Below are 12,917 nucleotides of genomic sequence, written 5' to 3' on the forward strand. Positions count from 1 at the left end.
CCTCCCCCTCTCTCTCTTTCTCTCTCTCTCTCTGCTACAAACCAAACCAAATAAAATACCAACAAACCAACATACCAAAAATAATGAAAATACATCGTTCCTTTCTGGACTTAATTATGAATTCTTAATTTTGAGTTCGGTGGCTCGTGATCTGTAATTCCTGATCTTTTCACTGTACTGTTATGTTCACTGTTTTCACCGTCACTTCTGTACCGTGAACTTATCATTAAAGTAAACAAATACTTGCTGCAATTCCTTCTTCCTGCACCTGTCGCCACAGTGAATATATATCAACAAAACCCACTAATTATGCAGAATGTGGGACTATTCATTATCCACTGCCTTCAATTCAAAGAAGAAGTCGAACCCCATAATAGCTAGCGTAGTAGTAGAAGTAGAAGTTTTTTCAGACAGATTGTTACCTGTCTCCTATTACTGTATTGCAATGAGTATTATACTTGATTGTACAAGCAATTAGCCTTCGGGCATGATTTTGCAAATAAGGTTTCTATTTATATAGTTCCGTGAACATGTCCATGTTTCTCACACCGTGAACATAAAGTGAATTACAGTACTAATTTCCATGCTCTTCTCTTTTTCCCCAGATCCTTACATCACCGTTGAGATCTCCGGTGGTCATCTGAGGGTGGTAGGGACGGCTGAGGCGGCAGTACTTTTCAACAGTACTCTCGACCCGAGTTCTTACCAGGCCGGGGCAACATTCGCTTGGCATTGCCGCCAAAAGGACTCCAACGGAACGTTCGACCCTGATGCCACTCCAGCGGCTGCCTACAATGTCTCATATGTGGATAACAACAACATAAATGTCTACACAGGAGCTTGTCGTGACGTCAATTTTGGCAATCTTTCCCGAGCCACCGGAAGTTCCATTCGCCTTGACCAATCAACGATGGCGACAGGAGTGCCGTACGTCATCAAAGTCACGGGAACTGTCATTGGACAGACAGTTGAATTTCAACAAGAGCTCTACATAGTTGACGGTGGACCCTTACCAACTTTCTCCATTAAGTACGCTAGGAGTATAATAGTATGATAATGACAACTTTATTGCATGTTCATGCCCTAGTTCATGCCTAAGATCAAAGTGTTTAAGGCATGTATTGAAAAAATTCTTTTGTATGGGTCAGAATACAAAAATTCTTTTGTATGGATTATGAATATGTCACATTCTAGAAAACAAAACGGAACATACACGAAGATGCTGTGAGTAGTTTTCAACACACCATGGTGGAAACATACTACTAATGAACAGTTATACGGTTCGTTACCAAATGTAACTACAGTAGTCAAATGTCGACGACTAAGCTTGGCCGGTCATGTTGTACGTAGTGAAGAACCAGCCAGTAGGCTTCTACTCTGGAACCCTGACACTATACTAAAAGAAGAGTTGGACGGCCAAACGTAACACTTAAGAAACTTATAGAAACTGAAACAGGCTTGCAGGGCCTGGAACTTATCTCCGCGATGAAGGACAGAAAGTTCTGGAGATCTAACTTTGTATGCTCCACCTCTTCGGAGGATGATTGATGATGATGATGATGTACTAGGCTAGATATAACTGAGTTATAAGGGCATGAGAAAGGAACACTACATTAATACCTCAATATCTACAAGGTCTCTTCTCTCCTTGTAAAACATTCGTAGGCAAATTTACATAGTTTTTAAATTTACATGGTAGTTCCTAGATGGCATAATATGCTTGAACAACATTTAAATACCATACTTTGCCAGGAGCAGCATTTTTATTTTCAAAATGCGTGATAAAATTATAAGACAACCAGTGTATATGTTTGCCAAATTGGTAGTACACGGATACACAAAATATATGAATTTCATTCATACAAACAAGTAATCCAGTACATGTATTTATCACAATACTGAACTGACCTCAGTTGTTCATTTTGATGCCACATACGCACAGTATGTGTGATCAAATGGTTATCATGAATATTATCTACTTGCTGTCATAATGGTGGTTGGTTATGAGTATCAGACCTCTTGCTGATTTAATTTCTTCTTATTATTCACAGATGTGTTAGCAACTGTCTGGCCTTCGTCAATCCAACCAAGGACATCAAATTAGTAGCAAATTGTACGAGCTGTGGTCTACGCAAAAATTACAAGATGACGTTCAGCTGGCAACTGTACGAAGAGGATATAGATACCGGTGAAGTCATGGAGATACGGAATTGGGCTGATAAGTCGAACAACGGTAGGGTGTACATTGTTATCATTCATATCTGTTTAAAGTTAAAACTTTTGTTCCAACACAAAAAAAATTCTCACCTAGAGCTTTCGACCAGTCACTCTGGTCTTCCTCAGTAGACTGACCCAGTGAAGCTTGTCACGTGGCTTCTTTGAAGTGTGACGTCAACACTGGGTCGGCATCACTGACGTCAACATACACGGCCTAGCTCTGCCAGTTCAGAGGTGTCTCAACACATCCACATAGAGTCACCCGGACATTTTGTTTCACTGGACACTGTAAGGATTTTAGACACTGAACAAGACTATTTCTTGAGAGGGGTGAAGGAAGCCATATACATCAGGGCCCATCACCCTACATTGAACCGCGACGGGGCTCGACATCGTCTACCAGATACCTTTGACCCAGTGTTGACGTCATACTTCAAAGAAGCCACGTGACAAGCTTCACTGGGTCAGTCTTCTGAGGAAGACCAGAGTGACTGGTCGAAAGCTCTACGTGAGAGTATTTTTTTGGGTTGGAACAAAAGTTTTAACTTTAAACATGTAATTACCAACACAGATGAACTTTCATGATAATCATTCATATCTGTGTGACGCATGTACATGTAGTACATGGGGACTCTTCATTGAGTAAAGACTGAGACACTTTCTTCTACACATTACAACCAAGTCTTTTCTTCAGCCGACGTTTCGGTGACCTTCTGTCACCTATTATGTACAACCACATTGTAGATACAGTTCCCTATAACAACGCAGATGTGTAGATATATTTTTTTCATGTAAATATTGAACATTTGGGAATGCATCTATAGCAGCGACACCTGTGCTGCAGTGCAATGTGAAGCAGTCAGAATTGCCCTGAGGAAGGTGACAGGCAGTCACCGAAACGTCGGCTGAATAAAAGACTTGGATGTGTAGAAAGAGTCTCTTTACTCAGTGACTTACCAACCTGATGAAACTATTCACAGATTTCAACGTGAACGCAAAATGTGCCAAAATTTGGTGTCCCTTGTGATACGGCTAGTTATCACACGGGCCGGGCCACCAGTATTGAACGTTATCGCCGCCCAGGTATGACATAATGCGAAGGGAAGCACTCATGTGACTCCCGCGTGATTACTATTTATAGTACTACTAGACCATTTGTTCAAATTGTACGTTTCTTGGCATGCCACGTGACTACCTCGTGATATTCACGTGGCAGGCCGCGTGTCTTCGTGATGTTAGAACAGGTGTTCTCGTAGCAATTGCGCAATCTGTTGCCGTGTTGTTGATATTCAAGGTAAGCCCATGTTGATTTAATTATATGGATGACATCCGCGCTCAGAAATTTTCATCCGTTTCGACTATATAGAAAATCATACAAAGCAGTTGGAAAGTGAGCAAATATAAACCGTAAATTGAAAGCAAAAATGTTGGAAAACGATACTAATCTCGTAGAATGCCAAAATTCAAATGCAAAGGAAAAGAAGAACTGAAAATGAAGAGTATGTTATTCACCAAACCATCCTCTCTGTCATTTGTTCAACCTTCATGACCACATAGATTTCCTAATGAAGGCAACTCTTTGCCAAACTTTTCTTACTTGCACGCTCGCATCAGTATTGAGGTTCCGAGAGGATATAATCAAATCCTAAACAAAAACAAATGGTGGTTGCAACTTTCAAACTTCATAAATGACGATGTATCTTGTAATATCTGAAGCAATATCAGAATAATGCATTAAATTATATCCTTTATCCTCCAAATTCTGTTTTCAGGTGTCAACCAGAGGACCCTATGGGTAGCCAAGTACAGTCTAGAGTTTGGTAAGAAGTATAGATTCCGTATCAACGGTCAACCAGTGAATGGATCTATTGGAAGTTTTGCAGAGTACCACGTTCTTACAAGTCCCAAATACAACATGACGTGCTCCGCCATTCCAACAGCAGGTGAGAACTTTAGTTTTTTTTTGCGATGTCTCAGGGAGGAGCCTAATGGTACAGTATTGTGTGCAGTTTGCAAGAATTCTAGGAATTGTACACGTCAGACATTTTGTCCACAGCAATGGAATGTAAACAGGCATGTCTCTGACCCACATTTATGCCCACATTCCTGGAAACCTTGGGAAGACCTTTCTGCCCAGCTTGGCCCTACTATCTTCACTGCACTGTGATTGGTCATCCGAAATGACGTCACCAATCAACCCCTTATAAGGCGCGCGCGCACTCCATTCTGCCCTTTCATTCGGAGACACCGCCACGCCAGCATCGCCAGTTTTGCCAGAGAGGCAGTCTCTTCGGCTAGCAGTAGCCCAGCCACGTGTACGCGGACTGAGTTCGGAGCACGACCAAGTCGCCTCCAAAAGGTTTGGGTGTGGCGGTGGTAAAGATTTCCCGTTTAGGACGGGTTTTACAAGTACTTTTTGGGCGTTTGTTTGCGCCTTGCTTTCTCCATTTGATTTTACTGTTCAGAGGCGGTTTACGCACCTGAGACCCTGCATTTACATGTGAATGCTTGTTTTCTCATTTGCGGGATTGTGTGGGGTGGTATGGCTTGTTATGTTTGCAACGGGGAGGAAAGCTCAAGTTAAGTTTCCTGAAGCGTCCACGACCTGGCCTAACTACCTCGCGTGGCGGACTCTTGCTTGGCTTGGGGGACTTAGTTGAGAGTCCAAGTTCTGACGTGTTATATTTATGTCATTGTCAGACAACATGTCTCAGTAACCGAGCGCTTCTGGAACCTCCGTGCCGAGGAGGGGTGGACAACAACGCCAACCCGAGCAGGGAGGAGTGGAACACATTCAGCCGCCAGACCCGCAGAACAACGTCGCACCACAGAGACAACAGGATGCACCGCAGGGACAACAGGATGCACCGCAGGGACAACAAGATGCGCCGCGGGGACAACAGGATACACCGCAGGGACAACAAGATGCACCACAGGGACAACAAGATGCACCGCAGGGACAACAAGATGCACCGCAGGGACAACAAGATGCACCGCAGGGACAGCGGGCCGCTCGGCAGGAGCAAGCGTGGCACAGGCTCCAGCGCACCCGCAGCCGGGGCCGGCGCTAGAGCAGCCCCAGGCGGCGCGGGCGGTAAGGGCACAGTCCTTGCAGTAGAATTTTCTGCATTTGCGGAATTTGAAGGATGGCTTTTGGTTGCTACCACGTATTTGACTGTTTTATCTCGTGTGTGAGCTTCGTAAAGGTACGTTGCTCGTGTTGGTAGCATTTGTTTTGATTTCGTACATCGCCTTAGTCAGTATGAAGAACCTCGGTCGGATTTGTACGCAAATTTTGTAATGTAGGGGGAATGGCGCACGTGCAGACTTGATTGCGCAGGGCGCACATTCCCACCGTGGAGGCGCAGGTGTGGTTTCCTAGCGTGGATACCTAATTACTCCCGTGGTGAGCTACGAGTACACCGGGTGTGCGGATGGTTTTATCCATCGTGTAGCTCACGTTTAGGGCGAGGCGCCCTGTAATGTGTTACAAAGTGGTATTACTCCCGTGGTGAGCTACGAGCACACCGGGTGTGCGGATGGTTTTATCCATCGTGTAGCTCACGTGTAGGGCGAGGCGCCCTGTAATGTGTTACAAGCGGTAAGGCGTTCAATAGGTGAACGCTGGGGTACCGCGTGGTGAGCGTGAAGGGCACGCGGAGCCGAGATGTACGGATCGTTGTACGCCTGGGGCGTACGAAGCGGTCGGTATAAAAGTACATTGGCTCGGAAACGCTTCATGAGAAGTTGCTTACACGTGCAGTGTGTGAGCGGGAGCGTTTGAGGTTGCAATTTGCATGTGTATGGCACACGTTAATTGGACTTGTGTCGTTTATGCGGGTTATGGCAACACCCTTACATGTGGTCCAAGAGCTGAAGAAGCAGTTCGGCGCCATGAAGCAGGAGCGTACCACGGATATCAGGGAGGAACTGGTGCGATACGCAGGGCGACCAGTGGAGGCCTTCGACCCACCGGGCCCTGGCCCTCGGGGAGGGGCTGGTAGCCCCGGCAAGCAGAGAGAGCCATTTCGGGAGCGGCCTAGTCAAACGGCCGGATAAGGTTATAGCTCAGTTTGTAAAGAGTACCACGGCCAGATGCCCAGGGCTGGCGGAACTAAGAGTAAAGCCTCTAGAGCCAACACTTATGGTAATAGCTTTTAAAGGCAAGGACGACAGGCCAACTCGAGGCCGGGTGATGAATGCTTTAGGTGCCATAAAGTAGGCCACGTTGGCAGAGATTGTAAGGAAGGCAAGCCTAGCGCATCGGATTAAATTGGTCAGAATTTATATTTGGAGATACTTTGTATACAACAAGGGGAGGTCAAGCGACTTGATTATGGCTGTCTATGATGCAGGAAAACTATGTAGGCGAGCCGGTGAGAATGTCTCTTCTGAATAAAGTGGTGATGCGGTACTCTTTCTTGTCTTGAAATGTATTCAGCGCAATCCAAATAGTGTTGGCTATTATCTTACTGATGACCACACATAGCATCCGAACTGCCTATAGTGGTAATCATGTTAGAATGGCGTTGAATAGATGAGCACTTGGGGCGAAGACAATTTTTCTGTACCCTCTCTCCCGGCTGGAGGGTCGAACGCGTTGAATTAGACAATGAGACCCATCACAGCCCCATACAGCAGGTCAGCTGAGGGTGTAGCACAAACGACTCAGAGTGCCATACAGTAAAGTCGCCAGGGGGCGTAGTACAAGCATCGCATGGGGCTGCACAACAACTTCGCCAGGGGGCGCAGCACAAGGAGGTCGCATAGTGCCCATACGCCAAAGTCGGCGAGGGGGCGCGGCATAGGCAACTCATAAGGGAAAGTAATATAGTAGCCCGAAGGTTACGGGGGCTGGTAAACACGAAGTAAGGAAGGACGTACGGGTAGCCATCCGATTTGCTGTGCATGCAACCATGAAAACCGACACAGGTAACAGGTCAATTGCAAACCGCGGGACAAAGGCAGAGGAAGTAAGGAGAGGATGCAGGCTATGAGGCCGCACAGGCAGTATGTTTATCATGTGTAGTGTCGTGGTAGTCTTGGGATATTTCTTAGGAATATCTAAATCGCAGCTGTACCCGGCGCAGTGCCTGGAGTTCCTGGTTATGGAGGCAGACTCAGTCCGCTTGACCTTCAGGCTACCAGTACGAAGAAGATTTTGTTCGCCGCCCTGCGAGAGGGTGTGTTGAATGAGCAAAGCATGCCCGTTGTGAAGTGGCAAAATTGACAGGGAATCCGGTCTCCTTTGGTCTAGCCGTGCCGGCGGCGATACTATAGTGTACGGAGATGTTTCAAGCCATCAGATTGGCAAGTAAAAAGGCACAGGGGTCCGGATTGCGGGTAGCGTAAGAGAAGAAATACAGCACTGGAGATTCGTAGACCAGTGGGAAGGGCACGTCCCTTAGAGGACGGAAAAGCATGAGTCCATAGAGTTACATTCGGACGTATCAGGGTTTAAATGGCGCGGTTCGGCCGCGACGAAGGAAGGCAGGGTGCAGTTCGGAGATTACTGGACAGGGCAATAACAGAAAGGTCAAAGAAGCTGAAGCTCTCAGGCAGGTGCTTATGTTCATGGAAGAGCGAGCGCATAGTAAGAGGGTAGAAGCCTACGGAACGCTGGGAAATGCTGCCAGGCCGCCGTAGTAGACGCCCATGTGGACAACACGAATGTAATCTCCGCCGGGAACAACCAAGGGGGGAAAGCCTCTAACTATCAAGGGCGGTGCGCAGACTGTAGGAGACGGTGGTCAGTTTAAATGGTGAGTTAATTCACGCCGTCGACAGTCAACGAAGCGGATGCCCCGTCCCGCCTTACCAAGGCGTCAGATGTGTTGTTGCATAGAAAGGTCTTCCAACGGATCGATGCGGAGTTAAGACACGGACCTCATAGGGTTACCGTCCAGCGTACAGTCAGCAAGGGACGGTCGGAATCTACGTCTCCTCAGTCCGTACCCAACTCCGTACTCTGAAGGGGTCAATGTATTTGCACAGGACCGTCGGGTCGAAACTATTTCGCGTTCCCTCCCTTCAGCCTTCTAACAGCTCTAGTAAATTTTGTGATGCAACAGAAGGCGAGGGTGATGATGGTGGTACCGGACAGGTTCCCCAAGGGCTACTGGTAACAAATTGTGGAAAGGGTGCGGGTAGCATGTGCGGGTTAACCAGTGCTATACTCACCGAGGAGAAGTGGTGGTTGGCAGGTACGGCCAACGGAGCACGAACTAGGGCCGATTCTCCTTGCGGAGACCGATAAGACAGAAATGTAAGGGATAACTCAGGCAACTAACTAGACCAGCAAGCGAATGAGACAGTTAACCGGCCTGTCCGTCTGGGTTTCGGACCGTGGCAGAAACTCCAAGGGAACCGCCGATAGAATTAAAGCTCAACTCCCAAACAGGGGCGGTTGCAGACCTCCAACCTCAGTCGACAATTTTTCCCTACAATAGTCAAGGCGAGGAATTCACTAGCACCCCAGGTTGCTCGGGGTTCAGCGGGGTCCCAAGGTTATGGCTCCCGGTAGTAAAACGGGTAGGGTGCGGCTACCCTAATGATTTGCAATTGGATTTCAATTTCTGCCAGCGAGGTGGAATGACATAAGTTCAGGAGGCACCGGCGTTAATGCTTAGGGGCGCAGAGGGATCACGCCGCTGTCGATAGCAGGTTGTAAGAACTCCTGGGAGAACAAGAACACTCCGCCTATATCAAGCAAAGTCGGCTTTAAGCGACTTGTTAAAGAACTTCCTCAGAACCTTAATCCCACTTAAGACCCTTGACACGGTAGCTCCGGTAGACGTTGTCAAGTTCTTTATCGGGAAAGGCTAGAAAGGGAAGACGAAAGTCCACGAGGCAGGTCGAGGGGCCGGCAAAGAGGAGTGTAAATGCCCGTGTCACGTGTGGGCTAGTGTTTAAAACGGTTAACACATATGTGGGCAAGCTTAGCAATTCTCAACGACTTGGGTAGGGGGAGCGAATGGGACAGCGATTGGAAGATGGGAACCCGGCAAGGGGGAAGGTGGTTAAGCAATACCCGGCGTCAGTGACAGCGGAGCAGTTGAGACAGCGATCGACTCCGCAACAAAGTAGCACAGGTTTGCGAAGCCATCCCAGAGAAAATAACTTCCGGAAAATCGGCGACAAGGATGTTCACAATGACAGGGATTAAGTCATCTTCAAGGTGACCTTTTTCTCGGGTGACCGCTTGGCTGACCTCTTGGGGACCAGAACAGCAGAGGTGTCAAGATTACCGTAAGGCGCACTGGTAATGAACCATGTGTGGGGGAAAACCTTGCGAGATGGCCGGCACAATGGTTCGTCTTAGAGAAGACAGGTGACAGCTCCGTGGGCCCAGGAGAGGCAATCGGCTGGTCAATCAATCAATCCTCCGCAGGCGTCATGGTCTGACGCATAGCGGCTACAGTCCCGCAAAGGTCCCGCCAAGATGATCTGTTCTCGGCCCAGACCCTCCAGTCGTCTCTGACACCCAGCTCCCCAAGTGTGGGGAAGAGCTGGTCTTCCCATCTTGCCCTAGGGCGGCCCCTTGGACGTCTCCAGGTTGGGTTAGGTTGTGAGGTCAACAGTTTGATGACGTCCTGGGTAGGAACAGCTCGAGAGGCATGCCCCAAGAAGGTCATCTGCTGCTTGACGATCCTGCGTGTTACAAGTGGCTGGTCTGTCCTAAGACGGACTGTTTCATTGGAAATGAAGTCGTGCCAGCAGATACCCTCTATCTTTCTCAGACACTGTGAATCAAAAGCATCCAGTTTCTGAGCAAGTGACTTTGTAATAGTCCATGACTCTGCGCCATACAGAAGAACAGACAGGACCAGAGTGTTGTACGTCCTTAACTTGGTTGTTCTAGCCAGGTGTTTGGAAACGCCACACACGACTGAGATTTGCAAAGGCTGCTGAAGCTATTCCCAACCTGCGCTTAACATCTTGGTCAGATTTACAGTCTGATGTGATGAGACTACCAAGGTAGGTGAAGCACTGAACAACCTCGACCGACTCTCTTCTGGTGGCAGGGCATACTGGTTGGTCCAAGAAGTCACTGAGCGACTGGAGCTTTGTCTTCAGCCAACTGACCTCAAGACCCAAACCCTGGCTCTCTACAGAGAAGATCTCGAGTGTGCTCACAAGGGCTTCGAATAGTTCAGCGAGAAGTGCCACATCGTCGGCATAATCCATGTCAGAAAAGGTGGTCAATGGCAATCGCCAAATACCTGTCCACAGAGTTGGAGGGGGCTATCTCTTTCGAGCCAGCGTTGGCGACGGCTCGGTGTTACCGGAGCAACCCTCCACGGCAACAATGAATAATTCGTCCGTAGACATCTGCAGAAGTTAGGCGTCGATCAAGGAGAAACATGTCATGGATGTAGGGCAGTTTGCGCGATTGCTCTCCACATGGTGGGAGCATCTGAGTAAGAAGTGGTGGATCATGTGGGGTGATGCACAAAATGGACGGCAGCCTACTACATGGACTGGGTAGGGTAATGAAGCTTGGGGAGGCAACATCGAGACTAGCGGCGGAAGAGGTAAAGCAGCCCGTAAAAATGTAGGAAAGAAATAACGTGCTACTGGGAATAAACAAAACCTTTTAGAGTAACCCCATCTGAAGAAGACGTCGGATATGGTAGGCGAAGGGACAAGCGAGCTAGACGAAGGACGATTGTTTCTTTCCTGTATGTTATATAACAACGGGGTCTCGAGATCGGGCAAGTAATTAAGAGGGAACGGGTGACCTAATAAACGTCCTCTTGTTTGCTACGGTTCTGCCTCTGTCTCTTCTTTCCACTATGGGCTCGATAGTATGAACGGTAAACAGTCACACATGCAAGAGCCAGAAAAACGGGGAATAGGAGTGGGGGGAGATGAGAGAGGGGATATATCTTCGAACGAAGTTTTGGGGATAATGAGAGTGGGGTATACTTTCAGTCGAAAGTATTGAGATGAAGTAAGGGGTAGGCTTTCTAGCGAAAGCTTGGTTTAGTAAGGAAGAAGGGCGCGCCTCCAGGAGTTAGCGTAAAGGGGAACTCCCTACGCTAACTACGGGGACAAACGCAAATGATGGCGCGACGTAGGCACTGCCCCATAACTCATGCAGGATGATCCAATGATTGTGCAGTGTGGATAGTAACCTATCTTCACTGCACTGTGATTGGTCATCCGAAATGACGTCACCAATCAACCCCTTATAAGGCGCGCGCGCACTCCATTCTGCCCTTTCATTCGGAGACATCCGCAACCCCGAAGAAGCAAGGTGGGACCGACCCGGCAGTTGAGGCAGGAGGGTGGATGGGGGAAGCTTTAAGAGGAAAGGCATTTCCCTTCATTTTTTTGACCCACCCACCCACCCAGATCCAGTGAAACTGCTCACCTGCGGGGACTCGGTTCACACCGCGCGACTTCGGCACTGCCCCATAACTCATGCAGGATGATCCAATGATTGTGCAGTGTGGATAGTAACCTTTCTGTGACCCCGGGGCTCGTTCACTATACACTCAGGGGAGGAGTGCACTGTATCTGTCTAGACTTAACGGGTACCAAGTCTTCCTCAAAATCATGAAATGATGGCAGTGCCATGCAAACAATAACCCTAACAGCAACCACCGTCGCGATGGCAATGTACGTTTTCATTGCCAGTCTTGTTTTAGTTTAGTTTGAACACTTTGATTGTATGGATATTCAATGGACTAAAATTATAAAAAGCATAGGGGAATCCTCAAAAAGTATTTATGAGGAAAACCTGTTCTTGAAATCTGGCTTGGCTATAGTGGCACGGAATATGACTATTATGAGTTGTTAAAAGCTTTTTTAGTGATTATGCCCCAACTGTGCTTGGTCGCAACGAGTTCCACTCTACAATAGTTCTACGAAAATACGAGTTTTTGAACACCTCAATTATTGGTTGATAACTCTGATATTTGAAGGCATGTTTCCGGGCTGGTATCAGATATTTAGTGGTTGGTACGTCCACTAGTTTATTAGTCACTTTGTACATCATGCACAGTCTGGACATTTTTCATCTGTCTTCCAGTGACTCCCACTGTAGGGTTCTTTTCATTTCCGTTACACTAGCTCCCCTTTCATAGTTATTCGTAAAGAATCTTGCAGCTTGATTCTGTACCCATTCAAGTTAATTAGTTTGCCTTTGTCTTTCCTTGTATATGGACCCCACACTGTCGCGGCATATTCTAGGTTCGGTCTCACATTACATGTCCCACTCTTCACAACAGGATTCGCAGCTGAAACAGGTTTCAACATCTCAGTCAGCATTCCGGAGAACGAAACAGGCCTGGTGGACAAGAACCCAAAATACAGCTTCAGCACAGTGTCTTTGCTGTCCAAACAAAGTTCCGCCATGGCGGGACCATACCTGTTTCCAATCGGTGACCCAGACGAAGATTATGCCGTAACCATCGCCGTCACGGCAGTAGGTGACGACGGCTCCTACTCTGAATGCAACACCAGTGCTTCGGTAAGTGAAGAACTACATTTTTTATATTATCCTCGACAAGAAATGTAAAACATTATCAAAAGAAGACATTTTTAAATATATCATATCATGTACAAACATAGACGTCATCAATGAAGTGTGTAAGTATATTTCAAAATGTTTGAAAAAGAGAGAAGTAGCCATTAGAACTTAGATCTATATCACTTCATATATATATATATATATATATATATATATATATATT

General features: G+C 47.3%; 1 protein-coding gene across 1 annotated transcript in view; it reads left to right on the forward strand.

Annotated features, from left to right (window-relative positions):
- Nucleotides 1-12,917, forward strand: part of LOC109477089 — a 185,930-nt gene that overhangs the window by 56,285 nt on the left and 116,728 nt on the right. The window contains 2 exon segments of the mRNA XM_019778129.1: nucleotides 2,450-2,451; nucleotides 12,571-12,694. Of these exon segments, the coding sequence (XP_019633688.1) occupies nucleotides 2,450-2,451; nucleotides 12,571-12,694 (126 nt within the window).

Source organism: Branchiostoma belcheri, unplaced genomic scaffold, assembly GCF_001625305.1.
Source record: "Branchiostoma belcheri isolate BF01 breed outbred unplaced genomic scaffold, Haploidv18h27 scaffold4, whole genome shotgun sequence".
NCBI lineage: Eukaryota > Metazoa > Chordata > Leptocardii > Amphioxiformes > Branchiostomatidae > Branchiostoma > Branchiostoma belcheri.